Source organism: Pseudorasbora parva, chromosome 23 (genome assembly GCF_024679245.1).
Source record: "Pseudorasbora parva isolate DD20220531a chromosome 23, ASM2467924v1, whole genome shotgun sequence".
NCBI lineage: Eukaryota > Metazoa > Chordata > Actinopteri > Cypriniformes > Gobionidae > Pseudorasbora > Pseudorasbora parva.
In genome coordinates, this window is record NC_090194.1 from 31,931,960 (window position 1) to 31,959,909 (window position 27,950).

Below are 27,950 nucleotides of genomic sequence, written 5' to 3' on the forward strand. Positions count from 1 at the left end.
GAAATGACCGCCTGTAATCTGTGTCTTTGTGTTTGTCTCAGGCAGTTTCGCGTCTGTTTGCTCTACAGGAGTTCATCTGTACTTATCTGTAGAATTTCAAATCACCTCAAAGTTTTTCTCTCTTCAGCAGGTGAGTATTTTGAATCGTCTTGAGCTGTTTATTAGACTACAATATTAAACGTTCAGCCTGCATCTCAGTGTGTCCATCCTATAGGCTATGTGACATTATAATATTCAATACTGTTTAGGGTAGGTAGCCTAGTATGCACATGCAGGGCACGATTTTTTCCATGTAGGTTATTTCTCACAAAAAATTAAACAGCATTATGTCTAGATTGCGTAGTTGAGTTTTTAAGATAACAGTGGGGTTTTGTGCATATCAGATGCTGAATGCAAGATCATTTGTTTGTAGAATTATGAATTAAGACTAAAGGGAATCAAATGGTTTAATCGCACAAGGCAACTAGCTAACAAAACAGCAATCCCACATTTACATTTCACTTTAAAAGCTATTGCGTCGAACGGAGATGAATCCAGCAGCTCCAGGCGTCAGATGTGTGTGTGTGTGTGTGTGTGTGTGTTTGATTTCAGTCAGATGTCTTGAGTTCATGCTGATTGTTAGATGTTCAGTTCTTGCGCGCATGTCTCTGTTCACAGGAGACGAGAGAAAATAGCAAACATATTTTTTTCTTTTTTCATTTTGCAACAAACAAACGCAGAAAAATTGTCATTATTGATCACAACTTGTTTTTTGTGTCAAAGAAAATTCAGTTTTTAAGAAAGCATTTAAAATAAAATAGCCAGGCTATGGCTGTATAATGTGTAGGCTAATAGCCTATCTAAAATAGATATGACAATATAGGTTTAATCTTTTTATTTTTATTTTAGCACGTTCATTTACATAAAAGCAAAGGAAATATACCTAGCAGAACGACGACGCACACTCACACACACTTTCCACTCACAGACGTAGCCTACACACACTCTAAAAATGGTTTTGTTTAGATTGAATCCCGCAATTAGAGAAAATGTATTTTTTTAAAGTAACGCAGATTGTGATATATCTACTGTTTCCAGAGATAAAGATCTTATAAACTAAAATAAATCTCGGTGATTTAATGCAGGGATTTTGGATGTGGAATCTCAGCGTGCTTTTAGCCTTTATTTATTTAAAATATGTTATAATTCGAAATGTATTTATTACTAGTGATTGTATTTTTCAATAGGTTATTATCCCAGACTTGAGCTGTTAAATTCGACAGTTGTCTATTCTGACAGGAAACCGCGAACGCGCGTGTGACGCCGCGCGCAGACCCGTGTGTTATTGCACTACAGTGACACCTGGCGGCGCGTCAGTCCAACCGCTGCTCTCCCACCAGGGTATTAATAATCATGACTCTGAGAGATTTATTCGATCTATACGATCGTTACTATACACAGTGATACAGTTCTTTCATTTAGCACATATTTCAGACAGGTGAAGGCTTCATTTTCACCATTAAATTAAAGAGCAGTTGAATACAGCTTGAGCTCATTTCTTTATGACAATAAACTATTTGCATCTATCTATCTATCTATCTATCTATCTATCTATCTATCTATCTATCTATCTATCTATCTATCTATCTATCTATCTATCTATCTATCTATCTAATGCTTTTGATTTATGTTTACTGCCTACTTTACATGTAACTGATTATTCTTAAAATAAAGAAGCAATACTAACTAAAATTGCGTAGCCTATGATCAGAATATATTTCACTGCCTATAAGGAATTATTGTTTGGTTTGTCGTTTTTTATGAATTGTAGTGAAATAAACAATGATAAGACTAGTGCTTTGTTTAAGGGCAGAAGCATTTACGGGTTTTCGCTTAATTAATATAATTATAATATTATCCTCGTGCTGTCGATTGATTTTCACATTTTAGCTCACACGTGCAGTGTTACAACTAATTGCGTCGACTTTAATTTCACAGGAGATTTGTCTGTTCTCTTATGAACCGAGATTTCGATATGTTTCAAAACGCGACTGAAATGTGTAACATAAGAAAATAGCAGGATTCAACAGTAGCCTAATTATAAGTAAAACAAACGCGATATTTTAGGCAAATGCAAATACAAACATCTTTTCATGTGATAAGTAGAGTATTTAGAACCAAACATTCTTACATTTATTTTTATAAGCAGAAATTCCGCCCAGCTCTTGTCTTATTTTCTGCTCTTCTGTACTATAATAGTGATGATGATGATGAATTGTTTGTCACGACATATTAAATCATTAAATTTGTTGGATGTCGTTTCCAGCCTTACAACAATAAAGATGAATTTTAGTCCAAAATGTGAGCCTACTAGACAGCCAATGTCCTTGCAAAATGACTTTAAAATAGTACTTAGGCATGAATTGCTCTATCAAACAATCCCTAAAAGATCACATGCATTTTTCCAGAACATACACTCATTTCAACTGTTAGCATGCATTTTTCTAAATGTGTTTTCTGTAAATATTTCATTAGCAGTTTACTGTTGACTTATGTTTTAAATATGAAGTTGAAGATCTCAGTTTAGGCTGTGAAATGAGAGGGAACTCTCTTTGAGCCTCTGAAAGCGTCACAATGGTTTAAATCTTGATTTATGCTATCTATTACACTGTAAAGAATTATGATCAATAAGTTATGACCATATGTTTTTACATTGCTTTAACTAATCAAAATAAGAAGCAATTTTCAACTTTTTTTTTATAAGATTCAACTCATTTTTAAAATCGGTTTAATGTAATTTAAGTTGAAATGACTTAAACATCCAAGTTAATAGTACTTAAAAAATGAAGGCAGAAACTTTTTTTTATTACATGAGAGAAACGTGTCTGTAAAACATCGTGCACCAGTGTTTTGAAGAGTAATGCAACAGACATTTTAAGAATTTTATATATACAATCTGCAAAAATATGCGAATTCTGGATGGTATCTTTCACCAAAGGGCCGTAACATGATGAGTAAAAACATCCGTCTCTGAAGAAAGATTGGACAAATGGTCTGTTCATACTGATCAAAAGCCAGCAATCCGTATGCTGTCTCCTGATGAATTAAAGAAACAAGCAAGCCAAAGAAAGTGAAATTGTTTATATGGCTTTATTTTTGGAGCTCACACAGCTTTACCTCTCTGTTCAACATCGGCAAAGCTTGAAATCACATTCTGACTCATGTGGTCAACAGGTAGCAACAAATGCTCTGCATTTTTATGAAAATATAAGCAAAATGTATTGTACATCTCTTCCACCGGGGACAGGCAATACATGGCCCAGAGAACTTTAACGTTGTTAACACAGCTCGGAAATATCAACAACATTTACAAGAGAATGTGTGTGTTTGGAACACTTCCCGATTCCGTTCCGAATCCTCAGCCCCGGGCCCGTGTAGTCTTAAAATGGTGCGTGATGGCTTTCTCCCTCACTCCGCTAATCGCAAATAAACCTGCAAATCCGGGCAGGCTCGTTTCCCCGAAAGCCTCATCGTTCTCTATTTACATAAATACGTTGAACCTGCAACACAACAACGTCTGTGATAACATACAACTGCAAGTTAGTGCGCATCGACGTGAGCGTAAAGGCCCCGGTCTGTACGGGAATATTACTTGTACAAGCCCTGAGACACGTCAATGCCTCCTTTAATAGTTTAATTATGCATAATATATTACTGAAACTAAAAAGTAGCTTTACCAAACAAGAGTACCAGACTTCTCTTTTGAATCCTGTATGCTTGTATACATACATACACACGTATGTAAAATCGCATGTATATTTTTTTTTGTCGTTTTCCCCACACGTGGCACAAGCGATGCATGTCCCTTGCCCCCAACCCCAAATCACAAACACGCCCACCCTCCCTCCCCTGATTATCTTATATATATATCAATTTTAATACTTGATGTAGCACTCACACTCCGCAGAAACAAATATAATAATACTAAAGTGAAATCTCCACATAGAAAAGCCAGCGCGGGCGGGACGATCACGAGGCCCAGCCCTCGGACAGACGCATGCGCTTGACGGACGGGCTCTGCCGCTCGTCCTGAGAGGGTCTGAGCAGTCCCATGGGCGAGTGGAAGTCGGCGCGGTGCTCCTCGCGGTCGCTGCCCTCGTACGAGCTGCCGCAGCTGCTCAGGCTGTCGACCGGGGAGCGTCCCGCGTCCTGCCGCAGCTGACCCTGCTGGGACGCCGGCTGGGGCGGAGGGGGGGGCAGAGGCTGAGCGTAGCCGCCCGGGGTTCCTCCCGCCCGGTCCCGGGGAGGAGAGACGGGTTCCGACTTGATGTGCAGGCTGTGATTGGACGGCAGCGAGAGGGAGGAGCTCTGACATAACTGTGTGCTGGTGCAGTTCCTGTGGGCAGAGAGGAGAGACAGTTATAGGCTGAGGAGAGACACTAGTCACTGCAGTTAAATAGATGTGGTCGCAATACAAGTTGTGACTGTGTGACAATATCAACGGCAAAAATGATGATTTCCCACAATTTTTAAAAGATTAATGAAGACTATCACTTTTCTAAGACCCATGTTTAACCTTAAACTTTTTAAAATTGTAAAGTGGAGTCCAAAATTCCCCTAGTTACTTTTTATTATATTATATTATATTATATTATATTATATTATATTATATATTATATTATTTTATTTTATTTTATATTATATACAAATATTATAATATAAATATTATACAGCTTAGACAAATATACAGCAAAACAATGTAAGTGAAAATGTTAAATACATCTGAGAATGTATTTATGTATATTATTGTATTATATTATAGTTTTAATTGAAAATTTGGCATTTTGTTGAATATAATTATTATATTTTAATGCATTTTGACATTTTCTATTTAAAATTTTGCATTCCAATTAAAATAAAATACCCAATTCTTAGTAAAGTTGAAATCGAAAAGTATAAAAACACAAAAATGGACTATTATATTATAAGTTCAACATTTTTAATTAACATTTTGTATATTAATAAATATAAAATCCCAGATTCCCAGCAAAATTATTTAGGTGAAAAAAAAAACTATATTTTTTGTATAATATTAAAATTTCAAATAAATGCTAAGAAAAGTTATTATACATTTTTAGTATATTTTACAATATTACTGTATTCATCTGTATTCATAAATCAAATAATACATGCAGATTTGGTGAGAATAAGAGACTTCTTTACAAAAATATAAAAAAATCTTACAGACCTCAAACTTTATATGTTCTCTCTCTCTCTCTCTCTCTCTCTCTCTCTCTCTCTATAATATATATATATATATATATATATATATATATAAAATGATATAATACATAAAGTATTATAATATAATATAAACAACATTATTATATTATATTATATTACTAGCGTCACATTTGTAATTTAAAATGTTTAATTTAGTTGGAAGAAAAAAATCCCACATTTTTGGATCCCACTGTATTTCTACCCCTTAGATTATGATCTGACACACTGCACATGCCCACAGTGATTAGTCTTCCGTTACAGTGTGTATTACAGCAGATCTTCAGTGTGTTTTGGGTGCACAGGTCAGGCTGAAGATGCTCACCCTAGATGTCCTAGACCAGAATGCTGCATGTTTTGCGGCCAGCCGGTCATCGAACCCAGATGAAGAGAAGCCGAGCTGTTAAAACCGGACAGAGAGGACAGGTCTCCACTGCTGAGAGAATATTCTAGAAGAGGAGAGAAAGATCTCTGTTCAACACACTGCATATAAACCTCCTGGATTCAGCAACAGCAACTGAAGAACATTGAGTCAATGACGCCACCTGCTGGTGTAAATAAGACTCTTCACTCAGTAAACCATTAATGTGCTAACATTAATACTGTAACTGTATTATGAAAAAAAAGATAATGTTTGACAGTGTTGTAAAAAAACAAAACAAATAAAAACATACATAAGGAATGCAATTCAAAATAATTCAAAGGGATAGTTCACCCAAAAATAAAATTTAGCTCATGATTTACTCACCCTCGTCCTCCTAGGTGCTATATGACATTCTTCTTTCAAATCTCTTTTGTATTAAAAATGTCTGGGCTCCTCCAACCTTTATAATGGCAGTGACTGTTGGGTCATTTTTGAAGTCCATAAAAGTGCACCTATCCATCATATAACTGCTCCACACGGCTCCGGTGGGTTAATGAAGGCCTTCTGAAGCGAAGCAATGCATTTTTGTAAGAAAAATATCCATATTTAAAACTATATAGAGTAAATTATCTAACTTCCAGCAAATCACCTTCCGTATTAAACTTACAGAGTTTAGTGTAACGCCTCTCACAGTTCAAACCGCTTACACTATATGTTGTGTGCAATGTCGTCAGAGGTAGTGTAAGCATTTTTAACTGCTAGAGGCTTTACACGTTTTTTTTTCTGATGCCATTATTAACCCCCGGAGCTGTGTGGAGCAGTTTTATTACGGACAGATGCATTTTTATGGACTTCAAAAATGACCTAACAGTCACTGCCATTAAAAGCTTGGAAGAGCCCGGACCTTTTTAATATAACTTCAGAAAGAAGAATGTCATATACACCTAGGATGACTCGAGGGTGAGTAAAACATGGGATCATTTTCATTTTTGGTTGAATTAACCCTTTAAATATACACTATCATTCAAAAATATTCATTTTATTCAGCAAGAATGAATTAAATTAATCAAAAGTGATGATTATAATGTTGCAAAAGATTTTTATTTCGAATAAATGATAACAAAAGTTATTTAAATTGTAATATTTGACTATATTACAAACTTTTTAATTGTAATCTGATATATATATAAAATATATATAAACATAAAATGTGTGTGTATGTATGTATATATATATATATATATATATATATATATATATATATATATATATATATATATATATACCTGATTCCTAGGAAAACAAAGTGAAAGGTCGAATTGCAAAGTTAACATGAACCAGATATTGTATTGTATTTTATTATTATATTAAATTGCATTAGATTGTTTTCAGCACACACCTGTACCGTATGAGGTAGAGAGGGCTGATGGGTAGCCGCCCATCCCCTGGCCTGGCAGAGTGGGCGTGGCTACAGACACCACTGGTGTGCTCAGGGACTGCGCAGACTGTGAGTTGTTTATTCTCTGGTTCTGTGGGAAAGAAATATGATATTTAAAACAACAGCAACAGAATTCAATTGAAACGAACAGTAAATGTGTAGGTGGTGACATATCTGCTCCGTCTAAACTGCCTAATAGATCATGTGACCAATAACGGGTGATTACCCTCCACCCTGCAATCATCTAACATCCAGCCATCACTGCTGGAGTTTCACTGTTGCTATGGGAACCAATAAAGCAGTCCCCTTGGCAACAGAGGAATGAGACTGTTTTGTGTCAGTGTGCATTTGACACACAACTTTTTTCTTTTCTCATTTATTTGTATGTTTGTCTGTTTTCTGTGCTGATTCACGGCAAGTGTGCAATGATGTTACTTACCAGCAACATGTCAACATCCTCCGACTGGTGAGCAGTTAAAAGAATACAGTTCTAATTAGTTCTAGTGAAAATGAAGAAATTCTTTATGGCATCGATTTAATGGTCTGAACTGGTTTTAAATCTTAACCCAAGTGAACTCGACGGCCAGTGATGATATTTTGGTGTGTGGCGATGAACTTACGATGGAGGGCATGGTGTTCTTTGAGCCGGGGGGGATCAGGACGCGCAGGTCGGGCTTGCGGTTGCTCATGCTCATGCTCATGGACGGAGGAGACTTGGCCTGCATGTTCTTACTCATGCTCCCCGGAGAGACCAGCAGACCAGGGGAGTTGCGGTGGTTTCCGTACCCGTTTCCTATAGGACAGTCAAAGAAGACACGTCAGTCTACACAATACCACAGCAAACACTGCTAAACATGCTAGAGCAATTTCACAAATACTATACAGAAGTAATATAAAAACATTGATTCTTTTTTCATCAAGTATACAATGATAATTAAAAAACAATTACATAAAGCTTTAAATGTCAAGAAATTATGACTGCATAGTGATCATTTAACCACATAAAGGTAAATTTCAAAGCATATTTGATCGAAATAATTTATAATACATTTATTTTATAATAATAATAACAGCAACAATAATTATAGTAATAACGGCTAAAACACTTTGCATTGTTTACACAGTTTCTGGATTATTTATTTATAAAAAATAATAATCTTTTACTACAATAATTATAAAATATAAATGTTTTTTCTTTTTAATAATTGTATTTTTGAAGATTCTATTTCTATGATTTTTATGTAAGCTTGTTTTCTCAGAATTGTACTTTATAACTCACAATTGCGAATTTATATCTCACGATTCTTAGAAAATATGTCAGAATTTGCAAGTTTATATGTGGCCATTCGGGGGAAAAAAGCAATTATCTTTTACATGTTTTATTCCATGGCAGAAACAAGCTTCCGTAGATGTATGTATCTTTAAATCTAATAAAATATATCTTTTAAAAAAATCCTGATTATGCTATTGTTTCTTGTTTATGGGCATATGAGTCTGAGAAACCATGTGTACACTAATGATATATATTACTGAAAATGTCATTTTATGTATATATGTATCTCTGTTATGTTTTCATGCGATGGCCATTTGCCAGCATCGATATGCAATAGGCCTACCACGGTCTGTCTGAATACTCGAATCTGATTGGTTGGAAGATGTGCATTAAAATAGTTCCAAGTAAGTTTAATCACTGTTCTAATCTATATTAATATGCTGCTTTAATCCCTCAACCTTCCCTCATTTTCTTTTTTTTTCTTTTTTTCATCTCTGTGGCCCAAGACCCTAGAACTTTTGTCACACTTCACCCATGAATGCACAAAAAATGGACTGGATTTGAGGAGTTTTGTGGTTGAAATTTAAAAAAGTAACAAATTCTTCCCTTGCAAGTATATTTGACCCCCTTAGGAATGAATGGCGTGCTATACAGAAAAACCAAAACATGCTAAAATTACCTAAAAAATATTTGATAATGTCTACATGTGTATCTGAATGTGTACTGAAAGAACTGACTTTAGGACCTAGCGGAACAGCTTTTTCCACAAGAGGTCGTCCTCACAGACACCCAATGAAAGATATTTTGAGCTGCATTAAAAGGGTTATGCAAATTGTGAGTTATTTGGAATTGAAGTTGAAAGATTTGGTAGAATTTGCCTAAATTACTATTTATTATTTAATGATTACATTTTGGCCTGGTGGTTTTTGGATATTTTAATAATAATAATACATTTTTAAACAGCAAAAATACTACATAGTGCACCTTTAATATGATTTATAAGCTATTTTCCTCATGGGGACCAAAAAAGGATTTAGGATATTCCCACCTTTGTGGGTACATTTTGTCCCGATAATGTAGGGTTTACCAGGACATACACACACACTTGTCACCTCACACACAGAGATCGCCGATCAAGATGTGCAAACAGAAACATTTAGGAGCATTCAGGAGAGAGTTGTTGTCTGGCCCGCAAATTTGATTAATAAACTAGCTTCGCAACAGAATCGCTGCATTATATAACTTAGCAAGGAGTTTTTAACATCACTGTTTTTGAAGTAATTCAACTCACACAGCTTCACTGCAAGTAGAGAGAGACACACACACATTCTCTCTCTCTCTCTCTCTCTCTCTCTCTCTCTCTCTCTCTCTCTCTCTCTCTCTCTCTCTCTCTCTCGATAGGCTTATTCACTCAAATAAATGTTACAATTCAATCAAATCAAATAAATGTAACCTCTGTGTCCGATTCAATGCAGGCAGAATGCTAGAGCTAACGATGTGTAGCTGATGAAAATAACCATCATTTTAACTCTTCCAGTCAAATCTAGCGCTGCAAACATCAACGACAGCTTTAACGCTTTGCGACGGGTGGTTCTTTGTCTCAGCGTTGTGCATTAAAATGGTTTAATGCACAGCTAGCTGTGGATTATACTTTTCATATCCAACTTTTCACTATTTGGAAAAAAAGAAAAATAACATTTAAAAATAGTCAGAAAGAACTTAAGAACTACTTCTTGTTTGAAGAGGTCAGAAAAAATCTGGCAGTCGAACCTTAAAATGACTCGAACTTGACAGCTGTCACAGTTTTTGATAAATCTGTCTAAAATATTAAAAAAAGTCTTTTCATAGATATTTTATGTTTCCACATGCGCTCTGAGAAGTCAGCTACAATATTAGTTCTGTGGTCTTTTTGAAGACGCTGTCACTAAATTGTTGCCATCTGTCACAGTAACACCACAGAACTATGGGGAAAAAAGAAGAAAAAAATGTTTTTTTTGGGGGGGGGGGGGGTTAACATTAAATATATGGAAGAAAGAATGGCAAATGTTGTCAAACGTGGAGCACTAGCCATCTTTACATAAGTTTACTTTTGACCATTTTCTCAGATGGTTTGCTATTTTCTCCTAAAGACCTACATTTGGAGGAAAAATAAAAAGTCTCTTAAAAAGACAATTTAGACATCATGTCCTTCTGTCAGACACGTTTTCAACATTCGCATGTCATTATGGTCTGTTTGAGTCTTCTGCACCGAAGCAGTGATGGTGTTGACAGCCAGTGAGTTTAAACCCGCTATCCCGTGACAATGTGCAAAGTCCGTTTTCTTTGAGCTTCGCTAACACTATTTAATGCATGCATTGACTCAAATGTTAGCGCCTTATAATCTTCTTGATGAATGAACTGCGTTCACAGACTTTGAAACTCCAGACGGTACATAATTTAGCCTTTTTAGACCTTTTGTGGTGGAATCGCAGCCTCAGATCTTGACATTCTATGAATATATCAAGTTATGCTTCCTAGCGGAGGTGTTGACGGCTTCATCATATTAGAATTCACCATAGGATGTTTTTTATGAAACGCTTCTTTAAATATACTATTTAAGACGCCTGGCCGCAACATCCTACAGCGGTGCGGCGCGCTGGGAAAATATCCGGGGAGGAACTAGCCAAGCACAAGGAAGCTTTGAATCAAACCAAGTGGCTCCGTCTGTCTATTGAGACAGCAAACATACACGTATGGTAAATATACTGTACATCACTCTTACCAGCGCTGGTGCCCACTCCGCCGCTGAGGTCTGGACCCATAAGGCCACCTGAGGATAGGACAGAGGAGACATTAAACGAGACTGACACTCCAAACATATACGCCACGCCTGACTGCCGCCTCCTTCCTGCGGCCAGACGGGCCGTTCGACATTCGAGCGTTCACTAAGATGCATGCATGAAAGCCAGCACCAAAAAGAAAAAAACCCCGTCTGTAAGTCTATCCGAACCCACAAACCCCTGTTCGGCCCTATGGAGAAGATGTCACCGTCCAAGAAAAACCTTTGAAAAGTCTGCGCGGTTTCAGACGTCGTGGTCCATGCCAAGACTCATATTTAGTTTTGCTCCTGTAATACGAAGCAAATTGTTCCAGGAGGGCCAAGGATAATGACAGGACAGACGCTGTGGTCAGAAGGGCTCTGACCAGAGCACAAAATAGATCTTTTAGACAATAATAACAAGCCCACAGAAGGATTACACTTCCCACACGTATGTCACCACAGACTGTCTTTTTCTACCACTTTGTTCATTTTTCTTCCCATTGCTTCCTCTTTTTCTTTCTATACATTCTAAACGCACATATCTGGATGTTTCTTTTGGCTCGCTGGACCTTCAGAAATGAAACTCCTTTAAGACTTTTTCACACTGTCACACTCCTCTACTAACAGTATCCAATGACACACACACACATGCATCACAGGAGAATTCTGTCATTCCCACCACATATCAAATCAGTCTTTGGTGGAAATGATTATTTTAAACATTTGGGGAATAAAATGTCTCTCCTAATATAATTTCATCTAAAGCATAATAGTTATACTCCTGTTTCATTGCAGCATTAAATTCATGTAAAATAAATGTTACGTTTTACAGACAGGTTGAGCAAAAAAAAAAAAAAATTGCTAATGGACACACATTCACACATACATTTTATACACACACACACACACACACACACACACACACACACACACACACACACACACACACACACACACACAAACGAATGAATGAATGTTACCATGTCTCCATTTTTTACATAAAAGTATTTGTTTTAACATACCCAGACTGTCAATATGAAAATCCATAACAATCCATTATTGAATTAAAATATAACGAAAAATGTTTGTTATATTTATATTTATTTATTTGTTTGTTATATTTGTGGTTATAAACACACATGCATAATGCATATATATATATAACATATATATGCATATATAACATTTTTTTTTATTTTACTTTTTTTTGGTAAAAAATTATATATTTGTAGAAAAATCACTATAAATATTTTATTAAATAATATATTTTGTTTAACTTTTCTACTAGTTACAGTTACATATTATAGTTACATATGTTTAAAATAATTTAACTAATTAAATAATATTTTAGTTACATTTTAATAGTTTTGTAGTTTACTTATTTTAAAGTCAAAAATAAAATATATTTAAAACTACATTATATATATATATTAGTGCTGTAAAATTGATTAATTGTGAGTAACGTGTGTGTGTGTGTGTGTGTGTGTGTATGTATGCGATAAATATATAGATGTGATTAATCATGATTCATCTATTTGACAGCACTAATATGTATTAAAATATATATATAAATGAACATAAAAAATAAAGAAAAAAAATTAAATATAAATATAACAACAAATTTTCATTAATTCAATAAAAAAATGTTTTTGATGGATTTTCAGATTGACAGTCTATGTCTGGTAAAACAAAACATTTTCTTTCATGTAAAAGATGGAGACAAAAATAAAGTCTAAAATCTGTATGTTTTTATAATAATCAATCCCTGCGACAGTTGAAGAAACACCCATACACATGTGCTCGGAGTACAGATAATGTGTTATGATAAATCCTAAACTGACCAAACTTCCTCTCGATGAAACCAAGACCACAAACGCAGACTTTTCAAAAGGCAGAACGGGAGTAAAAGGGAAAATATGGTCATCTTTATTTGCCCGTTGAAAAGCGGGAGTTCCTTTACAAAGCAGCCAAAGCTCCCATCGAGACGGACACTTTTTTTTCGGCTCTGGGACAACCTCAGGAGTTCTGCTGAGTACACAGTGTTTATATTACAGGCCTGGCCCGGCACAGCTGAGTATGGCTGAAAGAAATATTTGAGCGTATGTAATGATCTGTATGCGGTGTTTGAATACATGTGAGGTGTGTTTTCACAGCCTCAGTGGAGCTGTTGGTGGTCCTCAGCAGAATGAGGTCCTCTCTAATGATGTTAGTGAAGTGTGTAAATGGACGCTATATGAAACTACTCCGGTCCGGAGTCCCTGGGAAAGTGGAGAGCCCGGAACAGGGTCAGTACCTGTGTTGCCTGCACTCGGGGGCCGGTGGGTCACTCCAGGGGACATGCTGTTCCTCTGGAGGGAGGGGTGGGCCAGCGGCAGCAGGTTGGGGTTGCCCAGAGATGCTCCGGGGTGGCTGTAGATCAGGCTGTTGTGGTTGCTCACAGGGATTGAGACGGACATGTCGTAATTCGACTGGGGGATGGCCTATGAAACAAAATGCATGGAAATCATTCAATCTTGCAAAAAATGGTACATTCACAAAGATGAAAAATTGGGAAATTATCAGCCAGGTTGATTAAATTGATACAATTTTGAGATTCCAAATTGGTCGAACAGCAGTTTCCAGCACTTACACACAGTCTCTGCCTGCTGATCATCAGGTCAATGTCCTCGTTGATTTTGCGATATTTGTCCTCAGATTCTGGACTGTGGCCTGAATCTTCAGCATCAATATCAGGACTGTCACAGCCGTTTAGACCCTTCTTCCTCAGAGTCTGAAACAAATGCACCAAAATGCTACAGTTATTATTACTATATTTAATTTTTTTTATTACTTTTTATTAAGCATATTGTCCACTAGCACAGATTTTTTTTTTATAAAACTAATATATATATATATATATATATAGCACAGGTCAAAAGGAAAATTACTATTTTTAATGTTTTTAATAGAGGTCTCTTATGCTCATCAAGCCTGCATTTATTTGATCAAAAATACAGAAAAAGACTGTAATATTGTGAAATATTATTACAATTTTAAAATAGTGGTTTTCCCTTTTAATATACTTTAACCTGTTAACTGTCACCCCCTTTTTAAAAATATAGATGAAAATTCACTATCCAAACTGAAATGGTTGCAATTCAAGAATGCTTGGGAATATAGACATGAGTTTCACATTCTAAAGAAAGTCACATTTTAAAGAAGAGTCAAGTGAAATCACTTCAAAAAATTAAAGTATAAAAAAAGTTATGGAAGTTTAAATTTACTGTAAATCAAATATACTATACTAGATATTTAATATAAAATATATATGTTACAAAATAATTTGTACTCTAAAATTACTATCACATCAAAGCTATATGTCAAATCAATTTGTGTTCCAAATTTGAAGTTGATATCACAAAAATTGAAGTTCCCATGAGATTTTGTTTAGGCGCTGTACCACACATTGCCATTATCAGCCATTATTCCATTGTCACATGATCATTCAGAAATCATTTTAATATGCTGATTTATAATCAATGTTGAAAACAGTGCTGCTTAATTTTTCTTTCTAGAACCTGCGATACGTTTTTCAGGATTCTTTGATGAATAAAAAGTTTAAAAAACGGCATTTATTCAAAATATAAATATTTTCTAACAATATAAATCTTTGCTTTATCACTTTTATCAATTTAACACATACTTTCTGAATGAAAGAATTAATTTCTTTCAAAAAAAGAAAGAACAAATATTACTGACCCCAAACTTTTGAACAGTAGTGTATATTATTACAAAATATTTCTACTTAATAAATGCCGTTATTTTTAAAAAACTGAAAAAACAGGTTATAAAAATATTAAGAAGCACAACCGTTTCCAAAATTCATAATAAATCATCATATTAGAATGATTTCTAAAGGATCATGTGACACTCAAGACTGGAGTAATGATGCTGAATTCAGCTTTGATCACAGAAATCAATACTATTTGAAAGTATATTAAAATTGAAATACATTATTGTAAATTGCAATGATATTTTACATTATAACAGGTTTTTTTCAGTATTTTTGATTAAGTAAATGTAGTCCTGTAGGCCTAAGAGATTTAATACATAACTATAACTATATATAAACTACAATAAGACATTCCATAGCTGCTGTTAAATAAGCTTCAACCCCGAATATCACTTTATGAATATGGAGCATTTTCCTGTTTGACCACACGAGGGCTACATTTGAAAACAAATGGAGCTTTTCCTGCTTGTGAAACATGAGCCTTTGATTCCTCTGAAGACTCTAATCCTTTCATCTGAAGCCTCTGAGAGTCTAGCTTGAGCAAACTTTGACTTAAAATGGAATAAAACTGCACAGTAATCACTTTGAGGTCATTAACGGTGATTATTACGCAAACCAACTCTATTATTATTATTATTCATACTAGAAGCTGAATGTTTGATTTCAGGATTAAATGTTTCCCATGTCAGAATAAGACATCTCCAGAGTGTTTCGTCTGTGTTTTGGGGAGTTAAATGTAAGGGAAAAGCTGATCTAAAGTGACACGGAGCTATGCGGCTTGGCTTATCTTTCTGCTGGGTCTCAGCGCTTCGCCACGTCGCTGGACCACAGCAATTCCACTCATTCAAGACATCTCCACCTGTCAGGGCCTTTGCACCTGTCCAACAAATCTCCTCAGCTCAAGGGGAAGGGGAGGGTCCGGGGCTGCAGCCAATCACGGCCTCAAACCCCGGGGATGGCCGTAGAAGGCTATTTTTTGCCCTAGTACCACCCAGCAGCAGCAGCAGCATCCCAGCAACCCTACACCAGCCGTCTGTGGGTCGCTGACACCTCCCGCTCACAGTCCGACCCAGCTCGGTGCTTTTAGCAGCACGGCTGGATCCCAAAGCCTGACATCAGCAGACTAAACATTCAGACCGGCACGAACCGCTCCAGACCAACAGGGGGAGGGTCGTGTTCAGCCGAGCATTCCTGTTGAGTTCATTACACGCCACAGACAGGACAACGACGAGAGCGTGACAGAACTTTAATGTCTCTATTTCTCCAGTGTCAATAAATGGAGAACAAGCGAAGATGTTCGCTTAAAATAGATGTTCACCCAACAAAAGAAAATGTACTCACCCTAATGTCACAAAAGAAGAGTGAGAACCAAACAGCATCAGTCCCCATTGACTTTCAGAGTTATTTTAATATTATTAACATACAGTTGCTATTAATATTTTGAATTCACTTTTATTTTTAGATGTTTAATTTGAAATTTCGTTATGCGTTTTTGACATTTTTATTCGTTTTTTATATTTATTTTTTATATTAGTTTTTGTTAGCTGCCAAGGCAACATTTCCCATTTTTGTTAAGGTTTTTCTTCTAATATTCATATTTTACATTATTTCAATTTTATTTCAAATAACAAATTGATAATGATAATAACCCTGACAATATATAGACAAAATATCTTTTTTTTTACTTAGCAGAATTTAAGAAAGTCAGTCGAGTTTGGAACGAGATGAGGGCGAATAAATGACGACAGAATTTCCTGAACTCCCTATCCCTTTAAATCGGATTTTCCCCTTAGAATAATACCTTGTGTTAAGTCGGATCTCGATATAAATGTATATATTTTTTTATCAATTTCTCCCAATACCAAATTCATACGCGATCCAGATTCATTTTATAGCTCTATATTCTTACTGTATGCCAAGGATTTTGACACATTTATGCATATTTTAACTTCTGAGACTAAGTTCATTCTTAGACCCAAGTGAGTAATTCAACTCAATGTAAATTGCGTCGAGTGAGATTCATGACACAATTAGCGTCAGCATTGCCATAAAAAAGTCTAATTTTAATTTCTCCAAAGGAACCGTAAGGAAAAAAACGTCTGACAGTTGATTGATTCTGAGACTCAAAATGAGTCTGTATGTGAATTTAAATACACATTTGTTGCATTACAAAATTTCTGGCTGTACTTTTTTTTTTAAATGTGTGCAACCTCTGAGCACGTTTTACAGTACAACACCAGATGGATGTCTTCTGCCTTTATAAAAGTTTGTTGATTACTTTGCTTGAAGTAAAATGAATCCAGCTAACGTTGAAGTGTGCTGTCATGAGGGGCAGAAAGGAGAGGAGAGACACAGCCATCAGCGCCTCCTTCTGCTCCATGTCTTCTCCACTCTATGGAGACTTGCTCCTAATTAAACCAGCGCGGCATCCCTCTCCCACACGGCAAAGACAGCCCCAGTCCGTCCGCATGTAGACATGGCGTCCTACATAGCGTGCTAGCCGGTAACCTTCAGCGGAGAAATGATGTTGTACATGCAGTAGCAGGTGGTAGTGTGTGGAGACAGCTGACCAGTTTGCCGGCCAGCAGCTGACGGACCGACTGACTGACTGATGCGTCACGTCACCTTGCACCTTCTTCTGAGGTCCACATGGGTGGTCTCCACTCACCTCAAACCAGGCTCATTACAATTCACTGTCAGGAGACATTTTAAACAAGGGCAAAGTCTGAGAAAATGGGAGTCAAATGGTGCACACACCAACCCAGAGGAAAATTATATTCAGTTCAAAAACAAAAATATAAATGTGAAGGGAGCAACCCTGTGAATGTGGCGCCTTCACACTCACTCGTTACTAAGCAACCGGGTAAACAGCTGATGCTTTGATGACGCAAACGAACCCCAGTCCAGACCCAAAAAATATAATATGAACATAGTCCAGCGGGGGCAGGGGGAGAGCAATCGAAATCGGGTATGGTCCACGCAATCGAACCAAGTGTGAAAGCACCCTTAATCAATTTTGAGAGTGGCATGGTTATTGGTGCCAGACGGGTCGGTCTGAGTATTTCACAATCTGCTCAGTTACTGGGATTTTCATGCACAACCATTTCTAGGGTTTACAAAGAATGGTGTGAAAAGGGAAAAACATCCATTATGTGGCAGTCCTGTGGGCGAAAATGCCTTGTTTAGGTGGGCCGACTGATTCAAGATGAGAGAAGAGCAACTTTGACTGAAATAACCACTTGTTACAGACGCGTTTGTGAAGCCACAACAATTTGTAGATCAAGCTTGGTTTATCAAAAGCAGATGGATCACACAAAAATTGACTAGATTAGAATAGTTTACTTGGTTGTACTAAACAAAAAGTAACAAATCCTTCTCTCGCGGCTCAATTTGACCTCCTTAGGAATGAATGAGTGTTTCAGTACACATAGAAAAACTAAAAATTAAAACTAAAAATGATTTAATAATGTCTACATGTGTATCTGAATCCATACTGAAGAGTTGAACTGGAGAACTGATTTTAGCAGGAGTCATGAAATCTTTTTTTTTTTTTTTTCACAAGAGGTCTGCAGAGACCAAATTGACCAAAATGTGAGATTTGTTGAGCTGATTTGAGCGGATTATTAAATGTATTGGAGTTATTTTGAATTTAAGTTCAAAGAATGTGCTTAAACAATATTATTTTTTGATCAAATCTAGTAATTTAAAGATAAAAAATTCTCCAAAAATTGCAATAAAAATTAGGAAAAAAAGTCTACGAATTAAATGATATAAGCTTTCTGGACAACAACAAAAAAGCTGAATTTTAGGGCTTTGGGTCATTTTGACCCGGCGAGGGAAGAATTTGTTACAGGAATGCGAGGGATTGATGAAGGGCAAGCATCAACTTCATCTCAGATGTTTCTCCTCATGCCTAAAGAGAAAATAACAAATGAAATGATTCTTTACACAGTAAGAGTGTATCTCTCATTCTGTAGGATATTCTTTCTTAATAGAGCTCTTATGTCTCATTTAAGAATCTGATTTTTCTCCTAAACTGCCTTAGGAGAAATAAAAATCACGTTAGAGACAAATGAGATGATTCGTGACACAGTAAGAGTGTATTGCTCATAAGTTGTTTTTACATAGCGCAAGAATTTCCTCAGTTGTCAGGTCTCATTTAAGCATCAGATTCTTGAGGAGAAATAAAAATAGGAACAAATGAGATTTGTTAAAATACTGTAAGAGAGCTGAACGACATGAGAAGCAGAAAATTCTCTAGCCACGTTGCTGTCTCGGAGAAACAATCAAAACATTGAAGAGATCTCATGTGTGACTTGTCTTCCCTTTAAGGAACACACACACACCAAGGTGGCAGTGCATTTTGCCAGTCTGCATGAACACAGACCACATCCAAGACGCCCAGAAAAAAGTGATCAAACTGAGAGCATGTGACCACAAAAAGGCAGCCTGGTTCAAGGAAATGTCGTCGTATTGTCTCGTGTGTCAGTAGGGATGTTCGACTAAGAACTTATTCCACCTCTTCAGATGTGCATGTGTGTGTGTGTGTCATGTTTGCCTGTGTGGAAAGTTGTTGATTTGCGCGGTGAGTCACAAACTAGCAGCGCAACACTAAGCACAGACAAGTGCAGCAGCAGTTATTGTAACAGACATGTTGAAGTGGAAGGAAATGCAAATTATCAGTTCGAAAGTCACAGAAAGGACCCAAATAAGAGTCTACTTCTGTTGCCTAAACACTGGTAGATCAAGCTTGGTTTATCAAAAGCAGATGGATCAGGGTGGAAAAAAACGAAAACCGTACTGATTCCGACCGTAAAAGAGGAGGAATACTATTAGAGACGTACGGGTGAGCCAGCAGGGACGCCCCCGTTCCTGCGGCAGGTCGCATGGCCAATGCGTGGCACTGTCTGGCCCTCCACCAGGACTCTTTCCACCAGCTGCTCTGACCACAGCAGCTGGGCAACGTTTGGAAAATGCCACACTGGGGACTTCTGGGTAATTTACCTCCTTTGATGCTCTCAGTACCCTATAATAACGAATCAAAGGCCCTCTCTTTTACTGCCACGAGTTGAGCGCCGTGTGTTTGGTATTAAACGCACTCGAGAGCATAATTACGACAGTAACCGGCCCAATGGATATCCAATCCGACCGCAAGGAAGCGAAAGAGTGTCCCGAAACCGAGTTGGGCTCGAAAAAAAGTGAACGTTCAAAGCTCTCTGGGTGGCTTCGGAAACGACACCTTCCGACGCGAAGCAAGGTTTCCTCACCAGGATCGTTCCTGGGATAACCGGGATACATTTATGAATTGGAATTTCCTCACCAGGATCGTTCCTGGGATAACCGGGACACATTTATGAATTGGAAAAAAGTCAAAACTTTTTGTAAATAATCACGCACGAGCATGTTATCACTTTACATTTGTTGTCATGTGACCACTCAGCAGGCTTTTGCCATTGCCGCATCTATAGAGGACAATATGGTTATTCATGATAAATTATGACTGATCACACAAAGCCCTTTACTGTAGCCCAATAATGGGCTCTTGTGGGCCCCAATCATTCACAGTCACCAGACTGAACTGTATTTGACATGCAGCATGCCACAATAAAGGCCCGACCTGACTTGCCACAGCATCTACAATTGGTTGCAACACCAAAGAGAAATAAAGCATTCCTCTCTCTCTGTCAATTAACAGCTTTTGTCTTTTCAAACTCCTTATCAAGGGCAGCAAATATGGAAATAAAAGATTATTGTTGCCGGCTAGCAATTAGCACTCCCCGAAAGAATAGAGTCCTGGTAAAAAAAAAAAAAAAAGCCAACTGTTTTGTGCTGCACTGGCTGGGCCGTTGGCTCTTGGAAAACCTGACTCACGCAACAAGGTTCAGATTAATCGTGGAATGTAAAACCGCCCTCTGATGTCGTTCAATCGGGGATGAAGAAAACAGAGCTGTAAATACTGCGTTTCAAACTCTAAGCATGAGCGGATCAGAACAATGACCCAAATGTGGGCTGAGTTCACTGCACGCTCGAATTTCACACCGTGTTTTCAAGTTTACATAGCTGAACAGATGGCAGATATGAGCTGACAGAAACAGTCTGGGAAGTGTAGAGGAGCATGCCACGAGGAGTCACGTAATCAAACCAACTCTACGTCTCCTCTCTTAAAAGTGTGAAAATGCCACCCTAACAAGTTTGATTTAAGCTTTATTGAAGTCCGCAGCCGTCTGTGGTCAGTTTCTCTCAGAGAAAATCGAGTTGGGGGGTGGGGGGCTTGGACGAGCATGGTTGTCCTCTCTCTCTCTCTCTCTCTCTCTCTCTCTCTCTCTCTCTCTCTCTCTCTCTCTCTCTCTCTCTCTCTCTCTCTCTCTCTCTCTCTCTCTCTCTCTCTATCCAAGCCTATTCTTCTCCATTTTCCTTGGCACGACTGCCGGGCCGGAGCTATTTTTAGCTGTGCTGCTTTCTATTTTTAGGAAACTACCGGTTTTCAGGCATTTAATGGGGAAGGACCACATGAAAACACAAAGAGTTGGAATGGGGAGGAGGTCTGGCACACAAGTTGGGCGTCTGCTCCTTATTTTCAACGCTATGAGAACTTTAGCTGCTTTCTGCCCAGGACAGAGAACGGAAAAGGGGCAGCGGGGTAAAGAATGTGAAAGTCCTACATCTTATAAATAACCACGAGTCTCAGGCCAAAAGCGCAAAATACAACACGCTGTTACTAAGTGAAGCAGTATACTCATGTTAACCCGTTTGTGGAAAAGGAGGGGTGAAGGAATGCAAAACAAAGACGTCTCTCTTTTGGTGAAATTCCTGAAGGGATGAACTGAGTGTGGCACTGATTTCTTTTTAGAGGAAAATAACACGATATCAGGTATAAAAATGGTCAAACGATCTTATCACACCTTTTTTCTGTAATTAAAGGTGGGGTAAGTGTTATTTCAAAAAAACGTTTTAGAAAAAGGACTCGGGCCGAGTGGATTAACAAACTTGTAGCCAATCAGCAGGTAAGGGGCGTGTCTACTATTGATGGTGAGAAGAGAGGCTCAGTGCACGTCATTATTCAAAACACACAAGTCACACATGACGGACATTAGCCGAGAACTAACATATGCTGGCTTTTGCTTGAATATGCTCGTGTGTCATGTTCGCTTGTTTGTTCATTTGCGATCGTATTGTGGCTCACTTCAGCGATGATAAAGACCCGTTCATTTCCACACCGTATGGAGCATCTTAATCTCCTCACTGTCTGGTTTAAGCATCAGCTCACAATGTGTCCGACAAGTAGGATAATATACTCCTAATATATGTTTGTTTCCTCTTTTCATGATCTATAAAACCCTAATCCGGTCATAATTGTAATATATCGTTAGCTGGACTAGCTTATGTACTATCAAGTTGTCATGAGAACGGTTTGTGTTTTTGTGATCGCTATAACTGTAATCTTGTCATAATTGTAATATGTTCGTTAGTTGTCGTGCTTGTGTACTATCGAGTTTGTATTTTTGTGATGGAAGGGGTGACTTTTTCATTGAATATTCAACCTGGATTAGTTACACACAGATTCTGCCATAGTTGTTGCCTGGGTTACGTATGTGTGGGGCGGAGCTATCAAAATAGAGACTCTTTGGGGGTGGGCGTGTTTGTTTTGGTGATTTGAAATATCAACAACGGTTTCCAGATAGCACTCCCCGCCTTTAAAGGTCCCGTTCTATGCGATTCCATCTTTCAAACTTTAGTTAGTGTGAAATATTGCTGTTAGAGCATAAATAATAGCTGTAAAATTATAAAGTTCAATGTTCAAGCAAGATATTTTATTTAACAGAAGTTCCCTTTAAAAGCCTACAGCGAACGGCCGGTTTGGACTACAGCAGGAAGTGCAGGGATGTAATGACGTCACTAGAATCGTTTGTTGACTAACCCTCCGCCCACAAGAACACGCAAAAAGGGGGCGTTGTCTTGTTGCTCTCCCACGTGGAGAAGAGCGCACATTGAGCGTGTGCATCTCCCCATTATGGTAAGAGGCGGGACCTTTCCGGGCAAAGTGCACTAAGCTGCTGTCCAATCACAACACGGGAAGTGCTGGCCCAATCAGAACTCGTTACGTATTTCTGAAGGAGGGACTTCATAGAACAAGGAAATCATCAGGCCGTTTTTAGGACAGAGGAAACAGCGCTGTACAGATAAGTAAATTATGTGAAAAATACTGTGTTTTTTTACACGCGAAACATGAACTCATGTTATATTGCACACTGTAAACATAATCAAAGCTTCGAAAACACACGAAGAACGGGACCTTTAAACACCAGTGTTGCTTTGAAAAAGTAATCTGATTACTGATTAATCCTTTAAAAAGTAATTTAGTTACTTTACAGACTACTTTAATTTAAAAGTAACTAAGTAAGATTACATGTTACTTTATTAGTTACATTCAGCAGTTCCCGACAACCCCCCCCCCCCCCCCCCCCCCCCGCCGTCTCAACATAGAAATGACAACCGTTTTTGTCAACACTCACTTTATTGGAAGTACATTTTTAACAGTAACATCAACAATGTATCATTAAAATGACATTTTAAGTTGAAATGAAAAAATATTTCCTGAAAAAATACTCTCCCCAAGATGCAAGAAAAAAGCAAAAATATATTTTTTTATTTTGTACTAAGGAAAATTACTAAAATAGTAACGCACAGTGACTTGGATAAATTACTTTAATCTGATTACTGGTTTGAAATAGTAACGCGTTAGATTACTTGTTGCTGGAAAAAAGTAGTCAGATTAGAGTAACATGTTACTGGCATCACTGTTAATCATGATTAAAAACATTGCCTTTTTAATATTTTTATATTGTAATATTTTCACAGTTACTCTTCAAATTAATGTAGAAACAACTAAAAGATAGTTTATTTTAAATATTTGTTGTAATGCCATCTTTTTAGGACAGTGACACAAAAACCTTTTAATTTAAGTGAACTTAAAACAATCTTCACATAAACCCATTACAATAAATGAGATACGCGTGACAGCGTGTCTGATCCATGTCATGTTCGGCAGCGGTAGATCTTAAAGTGACAGCAGCCTAATAAACCAGTTGCTGTGATGTATGTCTTTAATGTTAATCAAAGAACAAATGTAACAGAATTTCGTAGCTTTAAATAGGATTAATCTATATTTAATGTATTATTTATGCAGTGCAGACTTTAACTTTATTCAATTTCTGTATATTGATATTGATATCTCATTTTCTCACAACTCAAGTTAATTTAAGACATTTTTAACCCATTTAAGACTGCACTTATGAGGATACTCTACAAAACAGCCATTTTACCATAATTATGTGTTATTTTTTGTTTAAACGCCAAAGAAAACTCGATACTGGCATGCATCTTTATATGCGTCAAGTGTATGTGAGGACCAAGCGTGCAGCACAAGTCTTGAAAAGTGAAGACAAAGTGTCTCTATCGCCCCCAGGTGGTTGGTCCCAGTATAGGTCATAGACCCGTCCTCTGCGTGTAACGTAATGGGACACGGGACAAACTAATCAGTCAAATAACACTGAAATTTTTTTTCCAACAATGTTTTCTGTCATTTGAAGCAGTTTTTAACCTGACAAGCCCCACATCAAGATATTTGTTCTGGAAACTCACCATTGACAGGGCTCAATCCGAGGGGCGGGATAAACGGTTGTCTTTCAAACTCCCTCTGCACGCGATAGGATAGCGCTACAACCAACCAGAGCAACGTGAAACAGAGCTAGTTGATAATTAAACTTTCGCTGTATCTGGTCAGAAAAACTCTGAACACATCTTCCCTTCTTAAGAATGATTTCAGGGCCGTTCTTTGTTCTTTTGTCAAAGAAAAGCTCAACTACAAGTCTTCCAGAGTCGATTCGAAAGAACGCAGTTCGCCAGCTTCTTTATTTACAAGTATCACGCGGAACCTCCATAACTTTGCCGTCTTTAAATTAAACCCACACACCGACTCTATACACGATGAGATTGGCCTGACCAGATGCATCTGCATGAACAAAACCGTGATCATATAATGTAACGCTAGCCAAAGGATAAAATACAATATACACATATTGTTCGCTGGTCAGAAATTGTCTGTAATGGCAGTAAGCTGTAGTTCCTGGCATCCTCTTGATGTTGTGACTGCAATGTGACAGTGTTAACACAGAGCAGTATAAGCCCACCAAATCTGATTCACGGATTTAATCTGTCAATCGTCATCAAGGTTCAGCTGAAGAGCAAGAGCTGTCATGTGTGCATGCCACCAACAACTCTGAATACACTAGACTAAGAACCAAACAATTACAGCAAAACACTTCTAATCATAATTTAACCAAAGACATAACAAATTGCACACTAGATTGCGCAGCAATGACTTTAGACATGGAAACCTTTTCACATGGAAAGCAGTGAGTGAAGCGAGCATGCGTATTGCTTAAGAATGCTTTGGCATGCAACTACATGCAGAAAAATTATCTAAATTAGGAGAGTAGAAAAACGTTTGAGGCAAATGTACCTGAAACGGAGCCAGCTTATAAAAGTAGGTTGACTATGTTTTCTTCGTTACATTTAAAATCATATCGATGTGCCAAGCACTGGAGGCATGTTTTCTCAGAGGCTTGTGTGGGTGAAATCGGAGGAGGGGAAGGTTGTCACCTGCAATGCCTTAAAGCACAAGACCAAACACAAGAGGTCAACTACCATACGCGCAGAGCTTTGCTCGATCTCATTAGCTGGCCGTGTAGTCATTAACAGCACGACCTTTGGAAATAATTAACATTTCCCTTCCTCGCGCCAACGGTCTCATTGACAGTTCTCAGCAGAGAGGAAATCTAAGGTGTGGGGTCTGGAAAACATGCGTTTCGGGGAGACGACATGGGGTTATAGTGCACGCTGTCAGTTTTTAGGATTAAAAGGAGCATTTTCAGATTACACTAATCGAGGAAATGGGATTATCCAGCCTCCTTACTGGCTTGGCAGGGTGTCCATGAGATTTGCCTCGTGGAGACGTGATGTTTCTCCTCTCATGAGGCAAGCCATGCTGTTTTCCCTCTCAGCCTCATAAAAAACCAGCAGAATCCCAGCTAAGTCTAACCCCAGGGCTTTGCTTGTAATGCATGTGTCAACGTTGCAAATGGCCTGTCGAACGGTGTTACACTAGACTGAACAGTCAAAGTATAATAATAGAGTTTGAATTTGCAGCTTGTTATGTGCAAGTGAAGTGAGTTGTGAAACAATAACCGGCTCACGCTCGAACGCACAGAGATAAAGAGATCCTTCACCGCAACTGAGCTCTTATAAACGCCCCTTTCAGCATCTACACAGTTATTCCTCATCCTCACAGCGTGTTTTTCTTAGTTAGTAAGAGAAGAGTTTGTTTGTGTGGCACCACCAGGGCTCTACACAAATCAATCGGGTGTTTTTACTGGAAAAGGGACTTTTCCAGGGGAAATATTTTTCCCACTGCTCCCACTGGGAGCGCCATGGCCTTTCATGCATGTGGGGTGGGAACCTTCAAGTTCTCTCTTCCCAAAGTCAGGCTTGACAGGTGGTTTGGAAGAGCTGAGAGCTGAAGTCTTATATTGGCAGACAAGGAAAATCTCACGTTTGCCCCGTGACCTTTTCAGGAGCTCACATGTCACAAAAGGTGGTGGTGATGAGCAAGCAAGACCTTAAGTCTCTGCACAGAGCACCTGGCTCGGACAGGGGCACCTGCCGTGTCCTCCTAAACCTGTTGCATAACAAGGTCCTGGTGAGGTACGGTAAAGTCCTCGTCCCTGTCCTTTAGCTCAGCCTGATCCGTCCTCACAGGCTGCGACGGCATGTGCCAAACATCTTTTGCAAGGACTATTACAACATGTTCCCTAACAAATCACCACCAAACACGGGCCAGGTGTCATCCTATAACTTGCTCACTCTATTGAAAAGAACAGCCGGTCAAAAACAGAGCAAACTTTCATTGTGGCCTGATGATCCTCTGAATTAACACTTGGATTGGGATCTCTAAAAGGCGAACTCACCTCCACGATGTCCGAATTCGTCCGACTCTCATGGGGCTCATTGTACTCAGTGTATTTAAGCAGAACTTTGTCCATGTCGGTGCTGGCGTACTGGAACAGTTTATTAGTGCTGTTGAAGATGATGAGGGCGATCTCACAGTCACAAAGAACGCTCAGCTCGTAGGCCTTCTTCATTAGTCCAAACTTCCTCTTTGTAAATGTAACCTGATAAACAAAAGAACAAGGAGAGGTTACACTGGGATAGATTTGGTACCTCTTGTTCAGTGACATAGACAAAACATATCACTAGTTTGGCAATGAGAGCACAATGGTTTACATCCTTGATAGACGGTTTGATGTCAACCTTGCTGAAAAAACCAACAGAGATGGTCACCAGCATCTGAAGACTTCTTAACTAGCTTCAGCAATAAGATTTCCTCAGATCTTTCCAGCAAGCAATCAGCAATTCTGTCCAAGCATTGCACATAACTTTGAAACACCTAGTACCCACAACTGATGTTGTGCCAACTGATACAATAAAAATAGGACAGTCAAGCGATTAAACTAGATTAATTTTTAATCAAATGAATTGCAAAATTCATTTGATTAAAAATGAATGGCGACTAATTAATCACACGTCAAATTTGGCTGAGAAATTACCCTTAAAAGATCATTTAAAGTCATTATTGTGTTAAATAACGAAACGCATCAAATATACATTAAAAAGGTGGCTTTAGAATTGATTTTTTTTTTTTGATTCAACATATTATTTATTCTAAACGTTTAAGCTTCAATGGCCATGAGGGTGAGTAAATGATGACAGAATTAAAATGTTTGGGCGAACTATACATAAGAAACTGAAAATGCCAGTAGGTGGTAAATGTCTAAATGATTAAGTCATTTGATGAATCTAAATATCGCACCTATACCCTCAAATAGGGCATTATTTGAGGGCACAGCCATTTATAGTGGCGTCCGAAACCATATTAGTCGTTATTGAGTGCACTCACTCTATCCCACAATGTACAGCAATAAAGAG

At 37.9% G+C, this 27,950-nt stretch overlaps 1 protein-coding gene across 4 annotated transcripts in view; it reads right to left on the reverse strand.

Moving 5' to 3' along the window:
* Window positions 1–3,110: 3,110 nt before the first annotated feature.
* mef2ca (myocyte enhancer factor 2ca) overlaps window positions 3,111–27,950 on the reverse strand; it is a 54,629-nt gene continuing 29,789 nt past the window's right edge. For 2 of the 4 annotated variants that reach the window (XM_067434051.1, XM_067434050.1), the window contains 9 exons: window positions 26,933–27,136; window positions 13,764–13,904; window positions 13,428–13,614; window positions 11,096–11,143; window positions 7,682–7,854; window positions 7,501–7,524; window positions 7,023–7,152; window positions 5,585–5,708; window positions 3,111–4,375 (listed from right to left, as the gene is read on the reverse strand). In XM_067434051.1, the coding sequence (XP_067290152.1) occupies window positions 4,009–4,375; window positions 5,585–5,708; window positions 7,023–7,152; window positions 7,501–7,524; window positions 7,682–7,854; window positions 11,096–11,143; window positions 13,428–13,614; window positions 13,764–13,904; window positions 26,933–27,136 (1,398 nt within the window). In that variant the 3' untranslated portion in view covers window positions 3,111–4,008. Of the gene's footprint in view, window positions 4,376–5,580; window positions 5,709–7,022; window positions 7,153–7,500; window positions 7,525–7,681; window positions 7,855–11,095; window positions 11,144–13,427; window positions 13,615–13,763; window positions 13,905–26,932; window positions 27,137–27,950 lie in introns of those variants that run through there. The other 2 variants (XM_067434052.1, XM_067434053.1) reach the window with 2 other exon arrangements.